The sequence below is a fragment of the Anser anser genome (genome assembly GCF_964211835.1).
Source record: "Anser anser genome assembly, chromosome: 2".
In the NCBI taxonomy this organism is placed as follows: domain Eukaryota; kingdom Metazoa; phylum Chordata; class Aves; order Anseriformes; family Anatidae; genus Anser; species Anser anser.
In genome coordinates, this window is record NC_139721.1 from 116,947,905 (window position 1) to 116,969,122 (window position 21,218).

General features: G+C 38.6%; 2 protein-coding genes across 3 annotated transcripts in view; one reads left to right on the forward strand and one right to left on the reverse strand.

Annotated features, from left to right (window-relative positions):
- The window catches only part of TMEM108 (transmembrane protein 108), a 274,766-nt gene that overhangs the window by 236,120 nt on the left and 17,428 nt on the right, over positions 1 to 21,218 (reverse strand). The window lies entirely within an intron of this gene.
- The window catches only part of NPHP3 (nephrocystin 3), a 28,209-nt gene continuing 7,489 nt past the window's right edge, over positions 499 to 21,218 (forward strand). Inside the window, exons 1-22 of one of the 2 annotated variants that reach the window (XM_083825031.1) lie at positions 499 to 2,260; positions 2,603 to 2,728; positions 3,923 to 4,073; positions 5,602 to 5,754; positions 7,039 to 7,172; positions 7,406 to 7,566; positions 9,405 to 9,552; positions 10,120 to 10,194; positions 10,727 to 10,906; positions 12,303 to 12,406; positions 12,818 to 12,932; positions 13,810 to 13,953; positions 14,511 to 14,608; positions 15,075 to 15,177; positions 15,794 to 15,876; positions 16,898 to 17,036; positions 17,857 to 18,021; positions 18,710 to 18,807; positions 19,628 to 19,750; positions 20,168 to 20,357; positions 20,498 to 20,739; positions 20,885 to 20,980. In XM_083825031.1, the coding sequence (XP_083681157.1) occupies positions 1,913 to 2,260; positions 2,603 to 2,728; positions 3,923 to 4,073; positions 5,602 to 5,754; positions 7,039 to 7,172; positions 7,406 to 7,566; positions 9,405 to 9,552; positions 10,120 to 10,194; positions 10,727 to 10,906; positions 12,303 to 12,406; positions 12,818 to 12,932; positions 13,810 to 13,953; positions 14,511 to 14,608; positions 15,075 to 15,177; positions 15,794 to 15,876; positions 16,898 to 17,036; positions 17,857 to 18,021; positions 18,710 to 18,807; positions 19,628 to 19,750; positions 20,168 to 20,357; positions 20,498 to 20,739; positions 20,885 to 20,980 (3,176 nt within the window). In that variant the 5' untranslated portion in view covers positions 499 to 1,912. The remainder of the gene's footprint in view (positions 2,261 to 2,602; positions 2,729 to 3,922; positions 4,074 to 5,601; positions 5,755 to 7,038; positions 7,173 to 7,405; positions 7,567 to 9,404; positions 9,553 to 10,119; positions 10,195 to 10,726; positions 10,907 to 12,302; positions 12,407 to 12,817; positions 12,933 to 13,809; positions 13,954 to 14,510; positions 14,609 to 15,074; positions 15,178 to 15,793; positions 15,877 to 16,897; positions 17,037 to 17,856; positions 18,022 to 18,709; positions 18,808 to 19,627; positions 19,751 to 20,167; positions 20,358 to 20,497; positions 20,740 to 20,884; positions 20,981 to 21,218) is intronic. The other variant, XM_083825032.1, reaches the window with a different exon arrangement.

Consider the following 21,218-nt stretch of genomic DNA (forward strand, 5'->3'; position numbering starts at 1 on the left):
CATGCCATAAAATGTGATACTCAGCAAAAAAAAAAAAAAAAAAAAAAAATATATGGGAGGTTAGTCTTTCCGAAGTAGCCATTGCTCAGAGACTGGCATATTCTCCAAATTCAGTATTTTCACTTAGGAAAATCCCTTTTCTCTATTGTACACAAGAGTAAGTGATCTTCCCTTCAATAGATTTTGAGATTCGGGACTGTATCAATGGAAAGATATTTCTAGCATTTTTTTAAATTTTTTTTTTTCAACTACCTGAAAGGAAGTTGTGGAGAGCTGGGGTTCAACCTCTTCTCACAGATAACTAGTGATAGGACAAGAGGGAATGGCCTCACATTGCTCCAGGGGAGGTTCAGGTTGGAAATGAGGAGACATTTCCTCTCAGAAAGAGCAGTCAGGCATTGGAATGGGTTGCCCAGGGAGGTGGTGGCATCACCGTCCCTGGGGATGTTTAAGGAAAGGTTGGAGACGGTGCTTAGGGACATAGTTTAGTGGGTGATATTGGTGGTAAGAGGATGGTTGGACCAGATGATCTTGGAGGTCTTTTTCAACCTTAATGCTTCTATGATTCTTTAAGAAAAAAAAAAGATTGGTATTAAAATTGGTCATGTCTAACAAACCTGGCACATATGCGAGGAAAAAATCGCTTTAAAGTAGCTATATTTTTGGTTTTCATGCTGACAGTAAAACAGGTTCTGAGATGTGGGAACAAACTGACATTCTCCTGAGTTTCATGGATCTGTTTCTCTGAAATACCCATGATGGTCGAAGGAACCAAAGCTTTTGAAGAGGTACATAACCCTGCCTTCAGCATACAACATTTAATTTTCAGGGGACAGAGAACGCATTTCATTTTTAAAACTAGCTATCAAACACACCATGTCAGAGGATAATCTAAAAGGCATGTAATCTACAACTGCCTTATTCCTAAAAGGGAAGATTATCAAATGGAGAATTAAAAAGTTTAAACTGAGCTATGGAAGCTGCGCAATACACAAACACTGAGCCGAAGTGTGGTATGTCATTACCTAGCACTTGCTTCTTGGTAAACGCAGTACCATCAATTCTCATTTCTTTTTATTCAGAGGATACTAAATGCTCTCAAGGGTCAGTATTTTAAGGTGGTGAGAGAGAGTTCCCCACAGGGTCTCAGCCTCATAAAAGCTCGGGTCACAACCTGTATGCGTGCATTTGGCTGAGGAGATTGGAGCCTTATAAACCTGTATATCATCTCGGTGCATTGTGTGGCTTTCAAGGCCAGTGACAGACCCCGTGAGGTGGCATACTTTGGAGAGAAAATGGAAAACTTTCGCTGGCTTTTCGGCAGGGCCTGGCGGCTTCGGGGGGACGTGAGGCTTGCCCGAGGAACGCTAAAATGGCGGCAGGGCGACCGGGAGGGCTTGCCGTGCCCGGGGCACAGCAGGCACCCCTCCTGCACCCTGCTCCTTGTGAACATCGTCGGAGATATGCCTTTCGAGCCCTCCTTTCCCATGATCCACACGCCCTCCCGGCGTTAGATTTCAGCTTAGCTCCTTTATTTTGAGGCAAAACCTGAAAATAACCCACATTTCCTCAGAGCTTCCCGTTCCCTGCCCATACCACCGCCAGCCGCCCCCCCCCGCCGCGGATCGGGACGGGACGGGACGGGACAGGATGGAACGGGACGGGACGGGAAGGAGGGAGAGAAAGAGGGAGGCGGCCCTTGCAGCGGCTTCCTCCCGCCCTCCCTTCCTCCGGCCGCCGCCAGGAGCCAGCCATGGCCCCGGGGCTGGGCGGGCTCCGCGGCTCGGCGGGGCCGGGGGAGCGGTGAGGGGCAGGGGGCCGCTGCTGGGGCAGGGAGCAGCCGCCTCCGGGAACGGCGCCTCCTCCTCCCCTCGGTGTTAACCCCTCCCCGGGTTAACCCAGGGGGTTATCCATGGGGACGGCGTCGTCGCTGGTGAGCCCGGCGGGCGGGGTCGGGGAGGTGATCGAGGACACGTACGGCGGCGGCGAGGCCTGCGAGATCCCGGTGGAGGTGAAGCCCAAGGCCCGGCTGCTGCGCGGCTCCCTGCGGCGCGTCGGGGCCTCGCGGCCCGGCGGCCTGATCGGGGCCAGCTTCAAGTCGACCGCCTCGGTGCAGGAGCTGGAGTGCGTGGCCGAGTACGAGCGCCTGAAGAAGGAGTACGAGATCTTCCGCGTCAGCAAGAACAACGAGGTGGCCTCCATGGTGAAGAAGGAGGCCAAGCTGGACAGGGAGAACAAGCGGCTGCGCGCCGAGCTGCAGGTAGCCCCCCGCCGCCCCCTCGGACCACTCGCCCCGCTTCACGGGAGAGCTGTGGCGGGGAGGCGAGGAGCGCGATGGTTTTTCCTTCCCGAGGAAGGCAGGGTGCTGGGGAAGTGGCATATGTCCCCACGCCACCCTGGTGAGCTGTCAAGGTGTGGCCAAGGTGCGCCTCTAGGGACGGGGCCGAGCGCTGCATCTCCTCTGCAGCAGGGAGAGTTGTAGGGTGCTGGGTTGGCGCTGTCCTGATCGGGAATGTTTTTGACAAGCTGAGGCTTTTATTGGCTATTCTGCTCTTTCAGAAAAAAAAAAAAAAAAAAACAACGGTGTGTTAAATGTTTTCAGGCACTTCAGAAAACTTACCAGAAAATACTCAGAGAGAAAGAATGCGCGTTAGAAGCTAAATACCAAGCCATGGAGAGAGCTGCAACGTTTGAACATGATCGAGACAAGGTCAAAAGGCAGTTTAAGGTATGGCTTGACTTTTCTTTCCCTGGGAAAATGATCAAAAAAAAAGATAAAGATATTACTTGGTCACATCCCCCAAATGAACTCCTTTCCAACAGCTTTTACGGGGACCTTTCCATCTTAAAAAGATTGCAGTATCATGGTCTTGGCTGATTATTTTCTTCAAAATAATCTTACTAAAACTTCCCTATAAAACAGAGAAAAAATAGAAAACAACCTTTTACATACTAAAAGGAGGATACTCAGTGATGCATTTTCAGCTAAATTCCTGTGTTATTTCAACACAGATTCTTGCAATTTTGGTACCTGAGAATGACAGGAAAATGTGTGCCGCAGACTGACACGTGCTGAAGGAACATATAAACACAATTTTATTATTTCTCAATATATATTTGTATTTAGCATTTTAAGGCTACTAGGTTACATTGAAGAGATGTGTATTGGTACATCTATTTTGACTGCTAAAAAATGACAGCCAGTTAAAGAGAAAAGCCTTTGCACTTCTTTGGGGGATGACTTGAAAGGCCAAGCTGATGCTTTTCCCTTGCTGCAGATGATGATTATTTTCACCATCCAAAGCAGGGCAATAGGCCTTGTTTTTGCGCTGTTTTAAGCTTCTTGATATCTTTACATGTAACAGGTGTCCATATTTAGCAGATAAATTAAAAGAGATTTTTTTTTTGAGTTAATTTAAGAAAATGAGACTTGAAGAGGATTTCATCTTGTTGTATTTAAATCTAGGTTCTTGTTTTCTTCCCCTTACAATGGTAGTGTTTTAAAAACTGGACTGCTAGAGATACTTGATTGTGTTCTATTCTTGGAAAAAATAAAAAGGAACCTTTGAAAGAAATTACTACTTGTGGTGATTCTGAAGACACTAAACTTTAAAAGGTCAAGAAAGTTACTTGCCATTTTTAATGAGCTTCCCATACTAATGCAGACTCCTAACATTCAGAACAGTATGCTAAGCTTGAAAATGGTAAGATTTTAAAATTAGACATTTTAAACTATGTTTTCTGCTCATTTATAGACTTATGTTTATTTTTTATTGTTCACATTTAGCCTTTCCCTGCTAAAAGAATGCTAGAAAGTTATTTTTTCTAATTGAGAGCACATAATAGGAATTCAGGAACATGATACTGAATTTCAAAAGATTTATGGTGTGTATTTCAATCTTATGTTTTTCTCCACTTATAGATTTTTAGAGAAACTAAAGAAAATGAGATTCAGGACTTACTGAGGGCCAAACGAGAGCTAGAAGCAAAACTTCAGAGACTTCAGGCCCAGGGAATCCAAGTGTTTGATCCTGAAGAGTCTGATTCTGATGACAATTGTACAGATGTTACAGGTAAGAATTTCATCCCTAGCATTTTGTGTTGAAACATGACTGAAGTCTATGAATAGTAAAGCAGAAGGTTTACTATTTATCTTCTGTTTATTAATCCAGCTTGAAAAGCAACATAAAATATTTCCAAGGATAAAAGGAGCTGCCTTTACAAACCTAGTTTATATTGTGAGAAAACCCAATTTTCTGGTCTTATGCAGGAATCAATGTAGAAAATAGAGCACTGTCTAGACACAGTGACTCGTGTTTTTTTTTTTTATTTGTTCTTTGAACAATTCTGAGTTTTGTAGTCTCTTCCAAGCTTTTTTGAGCTTTCTTATTCTAGACCTGAGAGGTTATGTTCCAAAGGATCCAGAAGAGCACAACTGAAACCAGAGGGAATCTTAGACTTAAAACTATGGATGAAGAAGTATCCCAATCTCTGCTACTGTACTTTTCAAAGTAGCAGATATAGATATTTAACATGAACTGGCCAAAAGAGTAATTTCATCGAAGAATTTTTTGAAAGGGAAACCCTAGTAAACTTAATGATACAAAAGGCAAAGCATTGTATATACCATAAGAGGTATTTGATAATGCGGGAGGGATTCAGATAGGTATGTGATCAGTTACGTCGCTTTGTATCTGATTCAAAATTGAGCAGTAAGCGTAGCAGACAGTTAACACCTTGACACTGTTAAGGATTGCTACCATTTACTTCTTGCACCATGAAGGGTTACTGAGGAAACCCTGCATTCAAGTGCTGTTGCATAACATGTGCTTTGCTTACTGAGATATATCAACAATCACATCTTGTCAGCAATATTAATATGTGATGTTTAAAACTAGAAACATTTCAAAATGCAGTGATTGTCTCCTTGCATAGCAATTGTCCATTTGAACTGTAGTGGTACAGATAGTCTTCTTTTATATAACTTCTTGGCCTTTTGTGTTAAATTCATTTTTGAATTCATACTTCCCTTCTTATGTTTTTGTAAGTCTTTTTCAATTTCACAGTTTTCTCCACTAAAGATTATTTAGTGTTTATATAGTTCAGCAGAAGCACAATCCGGGTTATTATGAAGAGATGCTGCAAAAGCTGTCTCACACAGCACAGAAAATGTATTTCAATCCTGACTTAGAGCCCCTTTGCATTCTTTCAGCTCTGGAACATTCCTGAACAAAAGTAGTCAATTTTGTGATGTGTACAAATGACTGCAGCAATACTGTGAACTGTTTTACTGATTTGTAATCCAAGTCAGCATTTGAACCCAATAGATGTGAGCAATCCAAGTAATAACAAGTAATAGCAAATAACCACATCCTTTATGAGGATGGTTTCCCAATAACTTCAGACAAACACTCGTTTAGAACTACAGGACACGGAGGTGTGAGCAAATCTGATAAAGGAGGAAAAAAAAAAAGATCAGTACCATGTGACAGTAGATTTCAGATTTCAGCTGGAACATTTAAGACTGATTACTTACTTTTTTAAATGATAATTAAGAGAGGTTTTTGTTTGTTTGTTTTTCTTTTTCTTTTCCATTTTTAGCTGCTGGGGCACAATCTGAATATTGGACTGGAGGAGCCCTGGGAAGTGAGCCATCCATGGGTAGTATGATGCAGCTTCAGCAGTCTTTCAGAGGGCCTGAATTTGCTCATAGCTCCATAGATGTTGAGGGACCATTTGCAAATATAAACAGAGGTAAGTAATGGCGGCCTGTTTTGCTGGGATTGTATGCGTTTATGCCATTTTTTTTTCAGTACATTTTTAGCTGATTTGACTAAAGGATTATTTGGAAAGTTTCTTTGCAAAAATAAAAGGAATCCGTAGTTTTAAATAGCAAGTTGCATTTAATATATATAACTATTATACGTGCAGTAGTGATTTTAGCAAACAGCAGTGAACAGTGCCTATTTGTGAATAAACCAAATACTTTGTTCTTCATGTTGATTAAGGAAGATAGTTACCTCTTTCAGTGTCTGCTGGGATTCTTTTTTCCAGTTTGATTCAAATCTCCAGCTTCCTGAATGTGAATGTTACATTGGTATTAGCATAAGCTATATCTCTGTTTTCTCGCTGGATTTTGCATAGTTTCTGACTCTGATTAGGGTGCTGTTCATTTAAATCTGATTGCAAGACCGAGATGTATACTTCTTTACATGAATCAGTGTTAGATATTTTGTTATCGATAATTGTTGCTTTTGAACTTTGTTTCCCAAATAGCCTATTGCAAACCGGGTTCGGGTTCTCTATTTTCCCTCACTGTTGTCCTGGCCCTGGAACCCCTCGTGCATCGCTGTTCCTCCCTTTTTTCCTCAGTCCTTCAAGCTCTGATTCAGACGTCTCTGCCTGCAAAGTGGGAGGGGAGGGTCTGCTCTGTGATGGTGACAGCTTCATATACTAGACCTTTCATCGTGCCAGGTGGTACTGAAAGGGAAGCCTATTCCTGGCTTGAAAGAATGTTCAACCACAAAATAGAGAGCCTAAGAAAGTTTTAAAATTCATTACTTCTATAGGGAATTGATGTACAGTACAAATATAGAAGGCTATTGACTTTATCTCAAGAAGAGGCACTTCCCGTAATGTTTCACTGTCGTTAATTAACATGGTCTAATTGAAATACATGTAGATATGAGGAAAAAAAAAGAGTTTGATTGTGTTTTTATTTCTGCATATTTTATCTATTTTACAGCTGTTGACTTGATTTTTGTACATATGTTTCATCAATGCTATTTTAAATGAAATATCATTTTAATGATAATACACGTTTAACAATATCTCTTTGCCACATTATCAAATTACATGACGTTATCAGATGGTATGTGTTCTCTAAATTCAATTTTAAAAAAATAAAAATAGAGTAAAAATGTTACTACTATTTTAAACAAAATGTAGTATTAATGATGTTAAGAGGTGATGGCTTATCCATCATCCAGTGTAGTCAATGTGGAGATCTCTAGACTTTTTTTTTTTATTTATTGGCAGATGACTGGGATGCTGCTGTCGCCAGTTTATTGCAGGTTACTCCTCTGTTTTCTCACTCTCTGTGGAGTAACACAGTAAGATGTTTTATTATTAATACTGATGAGACTCAACGAGAAGTGGAGATCTTCATTAAAGTGAGTACCTCACAAACCTTTTGTTTCCATTGGGATACTTATTCAGAAATTTGTCCAATATTTCTTGAAAGCTTTAGTAGCTGTATCCTAATTTCAGTGAATTCAGAGAAAGTCTTTTCAAGGACTTCAGGGGAAGAAACTGCATAGACAAAAAAAAAAAAAAAGGGATTTATCTAGTAGGTCCTTGATGCTATACAGATTTATTACTAAAGCAGTTTCAAATTTTCTTTCAGAACTACTCACCAAAACTTCAAAGAATCTGTGAGACAATGGGCTACTTCTTTCAAGTTGTTCATTTTCCAGCAGAAAATGAAAATCATTTTAAGGATGTAAGAAAATGGGAAATTGAAAAAAGTTCATTAGTCATTTTGCTCCTACATCTAACTTTGCCAAGGTAAGTATTTTCCAGACTGGTAAAGTAAATGGAAACTGGTAATTTATGCAGAGTGCATAGCTTATTAGAATGTATGAGATCCTTTTCTCAGTACATTTCCAAAGATATTATCTTCTAAGTCGTACTCCTTCAAACTTCGAGTTTACTAGTGCACACAGTTAAAAGAATGTATCAGTTTTGGTCATTTACTTTTTCCTATATCTTTAGATTCTGTTAAAATTCAGCATGAAAGATGCCTTCATAATAAGGAAACGCTTTGCTTTCCAAGATCAGCTCTCTGCTGTTCCGCTGGTCCCTCACATGGCTGGCATGAATGTCTTCAGTGTTTTTCATTTACTTATCTATCCTTACATGTGCCTTGATTTTACTCTGTCACACATTATTTTCTATCTCTGTCACCTTTTTGGACTAATTTCATGGCTCCTTGTTGTGGTACCTTATGCTAGCTTTCTACAACTTAATTTACTAAACTCATGATATTTTAAGACACACGGTGGTGCAATGTTTTCTATTTGTTCGGTAAGTTATGGCCTAACCTTCTAGAAGAAGACACTTAAATTTCTAAATGAAAAACCCTGAACTGAAGATATTTTTTAGAATTGTGTTTCTATGGTGTATTTGGGAATTTTGGGCAGAGAGTTTGATTTTGTTGGTTTTGGGGGAAGTAGGGATAAATTTTGCTGAAACAAGAGATTAGAAAACATAAAAATTAAAGATTGTGGAGTTGTCATTCCAAAACATCTGTATGAAAGTATAAATCTGAAAATACTGTTATGCTCTAAGTTTCATATTTGGGCTAGATTTTGAACTCTGGGGATTTCACAGCTGTTGCTTTATTAGAGTATTAACTAGACCTACTGTTTCTGTAAGTAAAACATGTTTCCCCAGAGAACTAAAGGCTGGCTTAAACACTAGTCGACAAGATTTATAGCAGTGGAGTGCATGAGGGAACAGCAAGGTACCACAGATGATTTTGATTTGTTTTCTTAGAGGAATTGGGCTAGAACTGCCATACATTTATGCTCTGAGAAAGAGTGTCTGCTGCTGAGGAGCCATTGCCACTTCAAGGGGACACTGTTGCCAAATAACCCAGTGTTATGTGTGTGGGTCACAAGTGTTTAAAAAAAATTCTGCCAACAGTGTTCACTTATTTATTTCTTTTATAAAATCTATGATGAAGCTCATGGTATTCATATGAAGAAAATAAGAAAAAGAGAGAGAAATCCTGTCTGCTACTGTCAGCATCCCCAAGTTGTATAGTCCTTTTTGTGGAACAGCAATAGATTGCTGGGTGTGATATCCATGGAATCACTTCTTCCACACATATTAAGTACTTTTGAGATTGGAGGAGTTTAATTCTGCTTTTCAACTACTGTATACTAAGAGGCTATCCTATGTCTCACAAACACTACAGGGCTTTTCCTTGTAATGTATATTCTGTCTTCAAAGAATAGAACAGCCTTCAAAGAAGTAACAGCAAAACATATATATGATGCTTGTTAATCATGCGTGAATCCATGTTCTTTCCTTGCAAGACAATTATTTTTCACTCTGCATATTGGTATGACAGGAAGATCAGCTTTTAATTTACAAAGCATTAACCAAAGAATTAATGGTTTTAATATTTATAGTATAAGTAGCATACATTTTTCATATAACTGTTCTTTGCTTCAGGGTTTATCTTAAGTTCTCGGATGAAATATTTGGTCGTCTGTGTTGTAAATAGATATGACTTTTGAATTAGATTTTGCAGTGAAACCCACCTTCGGAGCTTGTGTTGATTGAGCTATTTACTACAGCAGTGTAATATAGCACAAGAATGCTGATTTCCAATCTAGTTGTTTGTTGGAGGACTGTGAAGAAGCCTTCTTGAAAAATCCCGAAGAAAAACCCCGTCTGATTTACCACAGAATGGATGATGATGGAGTCAGCTCAGGCTCAGTGCAGCAGTTAATTGAGCAAATTTCTTGTGTGAACAAAGCAAAGGTACAGTATTTTAAAGGCTGTTGAATTTTGAAAGGCTTACTTTCTTGCCGTAACTAAGATCAAGTGCTAGTAGTCCCAGATATTTGGAGAAATTTCATTATGCTTATTGCTTTGGATACTCATTATATGAGCAGGTAGATGAATCTGAAATTTATGAAGATTGTGAAATTTTCATTAGTGGGGAAAAAAAAATCCCATTGCTTTTTTACTGAAAAAAAGTCCTTGTGTTATAGGGATGGAATTTCTCATCTGTGTTTAGCCACGTAAATGGCAAAGGTGTTTATCTCAGGTCCCTCTCCAGACACTGCAGAGAGAAGCATATCTCCAGAGAGATTCCTCATATCCAAAAACAGATTGGTGGCCTATCATCTCTCTCTGTATAGGGGGCTGTTAAGAACAGCTGAGACTAAATGCCCAACTTCTAAATGCTTAGGTAAAGTGAATCCTACACAAGGAGTACAGCAGAATGGAATTTAAATGTGTTGCAAATTGCTTTTGTTGGAAGTCCTAAATATTGTTCCCAGTTGGATTCAGAGTTGCTTCATGCATTGTCATCTACCTTTTCAGATGATTGATCATGTGGGAGGTGTGGAGGAAGGAACACACAAAATCTATACTTGTGTAGAAAAGATTATTAAACAGGTAGGGCACCTGATGCATTTCAGCTTTTTCTGTTCCATCTCTGATTTATGATCTCAGATACTGTCAGTGATTGCAATATGCTGCTTCAATGTAACTCAAAGGGTCTTCTTGTGTTTTATCATTCATACCTGGCAAGCAAGGAAAACTTAAAGTGGGGAAAAAATATCCTGAACTGAGCACTGCTTTTATGAACAGAAGGAGAAATAACAGAGCAAGGGGTCTAGTGATGGGCTAAATTCTTTGTTAACATGATGTTCCATATCCTGGGATAATGAAAGATCACATAGCTGATTCTCAGTATCCTTCCTTATTGTGAGTTGCTTCCACTTAGAGAAGACTAAAACTGGTATATTGAGACCTGTGTGTTTAGAGTTCACTTGGATTCATCTAATAGCTCATTTAGTTATGTTCTCTGCCGGCATGAAAGAGAATGAGCATATTGCACACAGTGGCACTGACAATAACGCTATATGTGCCCGTACTTTTAAGATTTATAGCTGTAGTTGTTTCCATGCAATTTTCTTTTACTCAGGATATATTGGGCTGTGAAATGACAGAACCAGAAGGCAAAGATTTGGGTAATAAGGAAGAGTCCACTGCTCCTGAAGAAGAAGTTTTTGGTGATGTCTTGTGGGATGCACATGATGAACAAGAACAGATGGAAGCTTTTCAGCAGGCCTCTAATTCAACATGTGAGCTGGGATTTGAGAAAGTAAGTATACTGGAAATGTATATGGATGAAGAGAAAGCCATCGCTTGTTTCCATCTCTTGTGAGGCAAGATGTAGTTCTGCTAAAGAAGTTGTGTCTGAGAGCCTCCTAGGGGCTGCTACTCCTTAGGCTAGAAGAAGCCATATGTCTTATGTAGATGGCATATTTATTTTCTGGGAGAGATGCCAGTTTGCCTCTTGTTGAATGGCATTGATGAAGAAGCAGTTTTTGTTTCTACACTGAGGAAAAGAACCATTGTGTGCCAGAAATAGTGTCCTCCAGCTAGACTTCGGGTGTCATTAGGAAAAACTCTGAATGTCTTTTTTTAAATGGAAATTGGAGCTCTGTCTTGACAACTGGAGTTAGGCTTTCTGCAGATGGCTAATGAAAAATTTCACCTCATTGTACAACCATACATATGTGAGAATAATATCAGAAATTTAAAAGTAAAGAGCTGCTGAATAAGTCAGTATAAAATAACTTTTTTGAAACTTGGGGGTGCCAAGAACGGATGTATATATAGAGAAAGTAGAATGAATGTAGGAAGAAAAAATGTTGAAGTGGTCATGGAAAGTGATGATGTCACAGTTGAATTGGGCAATATTCTTTGATGTTAGGACGTAATGTAAGGATGCAGTTTCTATGTTAATGGGTTTAAGGTATTAGGATCCCTATGTTATTAGCACAACTTATTCTTTTACTTCACTGCTCATATATTAACAAGTGGTTGGAGGATTGTGCCACCTTTACTACATATTAGAACCGTAAAATAGAATGTTAAAAGGAAAGATACATATGTGTATCGTAGTGTGCCTCCACTTCTTGTTTGCAGACAAAATATTTCTCCTAAGTGAATGAAGGGTGTGTGGTTTTTTGTTTGTTTGTTTTGTTTTAAATCGTTCTGAGCTCTGCTATAACATTCTTGGCCATTCATGTGGTGAAAGAAAGCTTTGTGTGTGTGTGCACGCGTGTGCTTTACAGCTTCATAATGTTATGGCAGATGCAAACTTTGAAGGCTTTGTCCTGACAAACATATCCAATACAGTAGAGTAGATGGGGCATGGTGTGTGTTGGGGAAAGGCTGAATTAAAATGGCACCCAAAGGCTTTACTATATTAATACCAGTTTGGTGTACTAGCACTGAAAGTCCCTACTAAATCAAGTTTTGGAAAAAATGTTCATATACTTTACATTTTCTTCAAAAGAGATGATAAATTTTGTGGTTTAAATGTTTCATTAAAAAGTTCTTTCAATCTGCATTGAGTTATATTTTAGTGTTTATTACCCTACTTTAATAAACTTGTACATACATTTAGTTTTTAGATGGTTTACAATAACAAGTGGCGTATTTTTTCCTTAAACAGTAGAATATTTGTAATGGTTGTGTCTTTTTTACAGTACTTTGAACGTCTAAATGACCTAGTAGCAGCACCAGCTCCAATTCCACCTCTGCTTGTATCAGGAGGACCAGGTTCTGGGAAATCTCTCCTTCTGTCAAAATGGTAGTGACATTTTATTTTTTTTTACTGAAATAAAGGGAAAGAAAGATCAGACCCAATAGTTTATCATAGAAATCCTTTTTATGGTCACTTGTAGACTATGATAGGATTGCTGCCATTAAAATAAATCGATAGTGCCATTACTTCTAACAAGCTCAGTATCATGTGACTATCCATTGCCATGAAGGGCATTTGTTAATGGCTGCCAGTACTGGGGAGAGCAAAAATGGAAATGGATAAAAGATTCGATTATAGCTCAGAAAACATCTACCCAATTTTGTAAAGTAAATGCCGATCACCTCTTCTAGCTCAGACATTCTACCCTCTTGGCAAAACTGATTATTTTTGAGTTATATGTGCAAAAATGTAGTCTGTTAGATATTTTTGTTTGTTTGTTTTTGTTTTTCTCTTTAGGATTCAGCTGCAACAGAAACATTCACCAAACACTCTAATTCTTTACCACTTTGTTGGGAGGCCCATGTCTACCAGTTCAGAATCTGCATTGATAATTAAACGCCTTACTTTAAAGGTATGCTACATTATGACATTCCCTGCATTGCATGATTCCTTGGAAAGTGATATTGTCTCTGTGTATGCCAGAAGAAAAACTTCTACAGGTTTTTCTACATCCAGTACAAGTAATGAAAGTGTAAGGCATTATAGAAGGGGGGAATCTGATCCTACACATTGAATGAAGATCCCTTAAATTGTATCTCTGGGATATGCATAATAGTTATGCTTCTAGTGACCAATCTTGATGGCTTATAAAGCCATATAAGCTTCTTCCAAACTTTTTTTTCCCATCTGGCTGATGAGAGAGGTAGGTGGTTTCTGTTCTATGTATTTAGAAACCTGAGGCTGTATTTGCCAGTTGGCACAGTATTGGTCCTAGACTAGTCTCTCTAAAAAGCTAATTTATTTTTCCATTGTGTGTTAGATCAGGTGGAATATATGTAAATATGTGTGCGATATATGGAAATGAATGAGGAGTATTTTTCTGCTAGGGTCTGAGCTTTCTTTTTCCTCCAGATGGTGGCAGAAAGGACCTCACAGGACTAAAACCTTTAGATAAATCGTGTGCTCCTTGCAATTTTCTCATGTATTTCAGAAGTCTGCCTTTTTTAACCTGTGCAACTTTTAAGTCCTTTTAAGTCTCCAGATCCCTTGTCCACTGTGTGAATTCTAGTTATCTCTCTAGAATTTATGTAGTGAGTTCAATAAATATTCTTTGTTCTGCATTTGCTGGCTTTCTGAATAAAGTAGAAAAAAAAAAATCCTGTGTGAATTTGACTAGAACAATTACCCCAAGATTTTACGATTTTTTTTCTCGTGTCTATAGGTCTGTCTTCAACTCTGTTAGTTGATTTTTAAGGTAGAATTTGTTATGTATGTTTACAATTTTGCAGCTTATGCAACATTCCTGGTTAGTGTCACCTCTGACCTTGGATCCAGCTAAACTTCTGGAAGAATTTCCACGTTGGCTAGAGAAACTTTCTGCACGCCATCAGGGCAGCATAATTATAATTATTGATTCTATTGACCAAATACAGGTATGTTTTCAAAATACTTGTCATTTGTCAGTCCAAAATAAACTTTCACTACTGTAATAAGTTCAGCTATATCTATGTAACAGAAATATTAATGTTTGCTTTGCTGTGAAGAGCACATGTAAAAATAATTTGCAATAAGTGCAGATGAGTTAAAATAGTCAGTTTTATAGATGAAATTTGTATTTTATGGGTGTTTGCTTGCTTGCTTGTTTTTAATTTTATTTGCCTGAACACATTTATTTTTGAGTAGCCCAGGTACATTATTTACGCAGATGTTTGTTGCTGTGAACTACTTACTGGGCCTGTAAATTGCCCAGTTTTTATGAGGTGAACACTGTAGCAATAGTATTCTGTCTGCTTTATTTAATGTTCAGTCGTGTTGATAAGTATTAATGGATCATTTAGTACTGTTTCAAGAATCAGATCATGAACAATTTGTAAGGACACCGGAGAATTCAAAACTCCATTCTCTGAGCTGTGCAATTAATGAAACCTATCAACTCCTGGCATTTGTTTTGAACAAGTCTTGTATTAAATAATCAAAATTTGTTTTTAAGCAAGCTGAAAAGCATATGAAATGGCTGATAGATCCCCTGCCAGTTAATGTGAGAGTGATTGTATCAGTGAACGTAGAAACATGTCCACAAGCTTGGAGGTATGTTACATTTCTGAGATGTTTCACAGTAGCCTTGCTTAAAATAATTACAGTTACTAGTTTAAGAGCAAATGGTCAGATTTATTAAGGCCTGGAGATGTAATCAATAGATAAGGTTTTGCAACTGTTGTGGAGGAGGAAAGCTCCTCTGTTGCAACTGCAGCTTTTACCTGTTGTGAAACCAGATTTTTGTTTTACTCTGATGGACCTATCCACATGACTCTATGTGAGAGGATCAGTCACGTGCACATCAAGAACTGCAATACTGTGATGTAGATCCAGAATAAGGGTAAAAGTTGAAATTGGCTTGTGATGACTAGAATTTCTTAGTAGCAGGGAGTAAGTTCAATTACTGGTTTCATATCAATCTTTAAAAAGCCGTAGAACTTTGATGTCATTTTTTTTTCTTCTCCTCTTGTGTGCTATTTATTAAGTCTGAATATAATTTTGTTCTCTTTTATCAAAGGTTGTGGCCCACTCTTCATCTTGATCCACTGAATTCCAAAGATGTTAAATCTCTCATTAGTGCAGAATGTAACTCTGCAAATGTTAAATTGACTAAAGAGCAGGTATGTCTTTTGCAGTTTTTCTGAAGTACCTAACTCCACTATAACTTTTAATGAAAACATGGAAAGATGAAACAGTACAGCTGCCAAGAGAAAGTATTTTATTTAATTAACTAAATAGTACTGTTCAGCATAGAGTCTGAGTGTTTCTTTACTTTTTTTTTTTTTTTTTTTGCCTTGTGGCTCATAGCACCAAAGCACAGATGGAACAGTGTAAATTATTAACAGGAAAACTGTACAGTCACACATATTGCTGTAAACATATTCTTTTCATTTTAGAATCATAGAAGGTTTAGTATTGCATAATAATATAACACTGTCTAGGTGGTGGAAAAATATTTTACCTCGTTCCCTTGAAAACTAATGCTGTATGGTAGTTCTCATTTTTAGAGATGTAATGAATAGATGCTAACTCTTACCCTTAAATTGGAAGGGAAACTTTAGCTTGTATTATGCCTGGTAAACCATGAAGTATTTTGTGCACTAGTTTCATGTCATACTCTTCAGATTTTACACATAGAAGCGTATCTAAAACTTCTATTTTCTTGTCAAATGGTGAACTTCATATTGGTGTGGTTAATTTTGTCTTAGCTTACAGATTTTGTTTAAAATCTTGTAGGAGAAGAAGCTTGAGAGACATTGTCGTTCTGCCACAACTTGCAATGCATTGTATGTCACTCTTTTGGGCAAAACCATTGCTTGGTAGGTACAGATGATTCTGCAGTTATGCTCATCACTAGCTTAGAAGGTTGAAAGTAGATTTGCTAGCATTTTGGAATATATTAATTTAATATAGAGTGAATCCCATTAAGAAAAAACAGCAGAACAGTGTATGAAGTTCACCCCTTCACTGACTGGGGAATGCAATGGGAGGAAAGATCAGGGAGTAAATAATCTCTGCCATTTTGATAAGAAGTGAATTCAGAGAGCTCTGACTATCATTCTGACTTCAACTCTTCTGTTTTTCTTCTATTTTTTTGTTGTTTCAAATATATCAGTTACTTAAATGCTTTTTAGTGGCATTTGGAGAATGTTGGTATTGTTTCATTAAATGGTTTAATTCAGGTCTGCTGTATTTACTGATGTACCAGATAGTTTGCCTCATAAATTTTAAGGCTGAAAGGGAGTTTAGCAATTGTTTAGTATAACATCCTGCATGTGGTATTTTGCTGTGTAATTTCTGCTGTGGAGAAAATTAATCTTCCCTCTTGTGCAACAGAATACTTTTAAGTGCGTTGGCTTAGTATTAACCTAGACTTCATCTTGTTGAGAAGGCTCCGTTTCTAATTTAGAGACTCACAGAAGATGATAATTTACTGTGGGTGATTTTCTTTCTTTTTTGTTTCTGTTTTGTGTTCTAGAATGCTTAATTGCTCTGGAAAACATGCTTTGTAAATGCATTAGGTGCAACAGCAACGTGAGGTTTTACCTTTATCCAACCTGATGTTCTTACTCTGTGCTCCTGCTGGAGGAAAGAACACTGCAACATACTGTTTCTTGAAAATAAAAATGGTGCAGTTATTTAGAAAAATCAGAGAATATGATGGCAGGTGGCTTAAGAAATTCACCTCTTTTGGTCTTAATGTTGCCTGGTGCTGTGTACCTTATAAACCCAGTAGGAAATTCAGAGCATTTTTGACGCAGAGCTCTTTGGTAGTTTCAGTTCATCGTGCTCAAAGAAATGTAATATGCTAAAGCACGTCCTTTTTGTCCGTCTGCTCAGTGTTGGAAGTACAGGAAATATTGATGAAACCCTTCAACAGTGTTTCCAATGCCAAGACACAGTGTCCCTGTACAGGCTTGTTCTGAGATCAATTCAAGAATCATTGCGGAGTGATAAGGAGAAAGGTCTTTTGAGAGAGGTAAGCAGAGAATGATTTCTACAGGAAATATATATTCTTTACTGTAAAGAGTTTTTCTTAAATTAAAGGCAAATACTGATTCATATTAGTTCATATGTATGATTCAGAGGTTATGTCATTATTAATTACAGACAGGAAATTGTATTAATCTAATTTTATGTATTGCATAAGTACAGAACATCTGACTCCTCTGTGTTAAATTTAAACTAAATCATTATCTCACAGAACAAAACAGAACTTCTTCACTATGATGTGATGTAGAATCAGCACTTCCTTTGGTCCCCTGATCCAGTGATTAACTACATTAAGCATAGTAAATCTAATCAAAGCATGGTATCTTGTGAATTCAGGGCACAGCTTATTAGATTTTTGATTCCTCTTCCTGCTTCTGCAGAATTTCCCTGTTTAGTGGAATATTTTTTGAATTAGAACATGATACTCAACGATTGCAAGAAGTTCTTTGGTGCTGTCAGCATGGGGCTTTCAGCATATTTTACTTGGATTGAAGTTTTTTATGATAATGGAGTTACCTTTTCTCCAAAGTGTTTTAGAGGAAGATCTATGGAACCATTTGTTTGTCCCAGATGTCAGTTATTTGTCCCATTTGGTGCTTTATCTGTTAGAATATTGAACTAGTAGCACTGAGGATTTTTCTTTGAGGATAGAAAAGGGAAAGGGTTTATATAAATGTTTTTTTTTCTGTGTCGTATAAAGTTATAGATGGTAATGCACGATGTTTTTCTTTGGATTTCAGTAATCTGAGATCTGCAGCAAATATTGCTGACTAACTGTGTAAGCTATTTTTTCTGCTTTACCTTAGATACTGTGTGTCATTGGTGTAAGCCACAATGGTGTAAGTGAATCAGAGCTGATGGAACTTTATCCTGAACTGTCTTCTGCTGTGTTAGCCTTGCTTGTTCACAGCCTGCACAAAATGTGTTTGCTGACATATGGCTGTGGTTTGCTAAAGTTCCAGCATCTCCAGGTAATTTTTTAAATTCTAAACACATGCAAGTGCAACTCCACCAATGCAAAAGCTTTGTACAGATTCTGCTCTTGACCATATTATGGTAAATGCTGGAGGCTTTTCAATCTGTTTTTGTTCACCCAACTTTACACCTGATTACATTCAGAGTTCATTTTCTCTTTCTCTCAGAGAAGTTAAGTTGCTTACAGATCCTTGCCTTATTACACCCCAAGTCCCTACTGTTCTTAAGATAAGTTCTGTTATTAACTAGGTAGCCTTTCATCTGCGTTTGCTCATCTGTTTTCCTTAACTTCTGGACTGATGTTAGAATCACCTTGAAAACTACTACACCTGTGTTACCATTATTGGTCAGTATAGTTCAGCAGTTAAAAACCTGGCATTTCGAGCCTTCAGAAACTTCTGACCTATCAGATGTTAACTCAGGGTGTCCCAGAAAACACTAGTTCCATAAAAACAAGCTGAATTGAGGGAGGGAGTGTTACCTGAATAACCAGAGCTTTGGTATAACATAAGACAATGTTTGTACCGCTTTTGGCATTGAAAGATTTTTATTATAACATGAGACTTGTTTAATTAAAAAGAGAAATAATCTTGCATAGCTCCCTGTGTGTTATCTGACTTAATAAGGGTGACTTACTAAACAAATGGAATGCATTCTCTTTCTCTGTCTGGTACTCTCTTTCAGGCTTGGGAGATGGTGCGATTAGAGTACATGGAAGAAGGTGAAAATGTTATTTCTGCCTATAGACAAAAACTAGTGGACTATTTCACCATGCAGCTAAGGTGGGTCATAATTCCTCAAGATGTACTAAACTGCAGGCTTTATGCCTCATGGATATTTTTGTTTTCTTTATATACCTCCTACTTGGTTTAGTAAATTACCACAGCAGTAGGACCCTACAATACCCTAATTGTCATTTGACCAGTTTATTGTTGATCTGTTGCTTTTTAATCTTGGAACAGATTGAGGACTTTATATTGAGGGGAATAGGCATGCAAAGAAATTACCGTGTGATAAGCTAGGGCATGAACTTATAATAGATCATTTATTTTGTGGTGACTGACCCCATGTAGATTTTTAACTCCTAGTAAATGCTGAGAAGTTTGAGGTTGCTTGGAACATGAAGAGACAAGAGACTACCTGTGTTTAGCAAGCAATAAGCTGAAAGGCTTACAAGTTCATGTCCATCTTGAAAACAGATTTGCATTTACAGTCCTCAGGTAGTGTGTCCCAACTGTGGGCTACTGTTTACTGCATCTCAGAGCATGCACTGTTGGGTAACAGAAAGCCAACAGGGCCACAGCGTGCTGTAGAAGGGAGGTACAAAAGGACAGTTCTTCAGGGCTACAACTCTGCTAGCTGGCACAGATTAGCCCATGTGGGAGGGAGGAGCAGCTTCCAGTGGGGTATCGGGGATTTCCAGGGCCCTCTAAGATGAAAATATATGAAGATGTGAGAAAACAGAGTGGATAGGTTTCATAGTAATCTGTCTGTTTAGATATTCAGGTATGGAAACTGTACACTTGCCTAGTTTTCACGTCAAATCGATGAGTAGTATTTGGACTCTCAGAGTTCTTATTTTTATGGCTTTTCTTTCAATAGTCGAGACAGAGTGACTTGGAGAAGTGCAGATGAACTTCCCTGGCTCTTCCAACAGCAGGGTGACAAGCAAAAGCTACACAACTGTCTTTTGAATCTCTTTGTATCCCAGAACCTTTACAAAAGGTACAAAGGTGGCTGCTGTTTCGGCGGGTATAAACATTTCAAAGGGTTTTGTTGTTGTTGTTTTCATTTGTTTGGTTTTGTCAAGCACGTGAATAATTATTTCTTTGAAAATATAAATCAGAAAATGATAGATCAAGATCGAAGGAACTTGAATAGTAGAGCCTGAAATGTTAATGCACTGGTGACCCTGTTGTTATATAAATAACATATATTTTTTCTTTTCTCTTACAACTGGGGGTTTGGTAAAGGCGTAAATACTGCTGTTGAACTGCAGCGGTCTCCATGGATTGTCTCTGTAGACACTCCGTAGCATAAAGACAAAATTCATGCGTATGGCCCTATTCTTCTAACATAGCATCAGTTTGAATAGAGAGGTGTCAGAGATAAGATGAGCTTCTTATTTCCTTGTTAAAACAGGGGACATTTTGCAGAATTGCTGAGTTACTGGCAGCTGGTTGGGAAAGATAAGAGCTCTATGGCAGCTGAGTATTTTGACTCTCTGAAAGAATATGAAAAAAGCTGTGAGGGAGAGGAAAGTATGATCTGCCTGGCTGATCTTTATGAGACTCTGGGACGGTTTCTTAAGGACCTAGGTCTTCTCAGTCAGGTGAGTACATTTAGAGACTTGTAACAGCAAGGAGGCAAATTAAGCAGAGCTCAGTGTGTGCTTTCTGTTTCAACTGTTAAATTGTTGTGGTATATGAGATGATACCTGCTGCCATCATATTCTGAACTTTGTTGTTACAGGCTGTAGCTCCTTTGCAGCGGTCTCTGGAGATTCGAGAGACTGCACTGGATCCAGACCACCCAAGGGTGGCACAGTCACTTCACCAGCTAGCAGGAGTTTATGTTCAGTGGAAGAAGTTTGGGAATGCTGAACAGTTGTATAAGCAGGCACTGGAAATCTCAGAAAATGCTTATGGAGCTGAACATCCTCGGGTAGCCCGTGAACTTGATGCACTTGCCACCTTGTACCAAAAGCAGAACAAGTAAGATTGACTACAGTGGTGTTTTTGTTTCACATAGAAGTAACTTAACAGATTTTCTTCCTGAAGCCATACTGTTTCTGTAGTTCTTTTTTAGAGTTTCATTATGTCCAATGCAAAACTGAGCATCCCCTCTGTATTCTTGTAGCAGGCCACCCAGCAAGGGCCAACTTATGTGCTTCGTATTTCAACAAACTAAAAAGATAGAGGTGAAGGAGGAGCAGGTTCTGATGAAACTGAACAGGTAAAGGTCTATGGGGCCCGATGACATGCATTCCAGGGTCCTGAGGGCCCCGGCTGATGGGGGTGCCAAGCCTCTCTCCATCGTATTTGAAAAGTCCTGGCAGTCAGGTGAAGTCCCTGGTGACTGGAAAAAGGGAAATATCACTGCCATTTTTAAAAAGGATAGAAAGGGGGACCCAGGGAACTACAGAGCAGTGAGCCTCACCTCTGTGCCTGGGAAGATCATGGAATGAATCCTC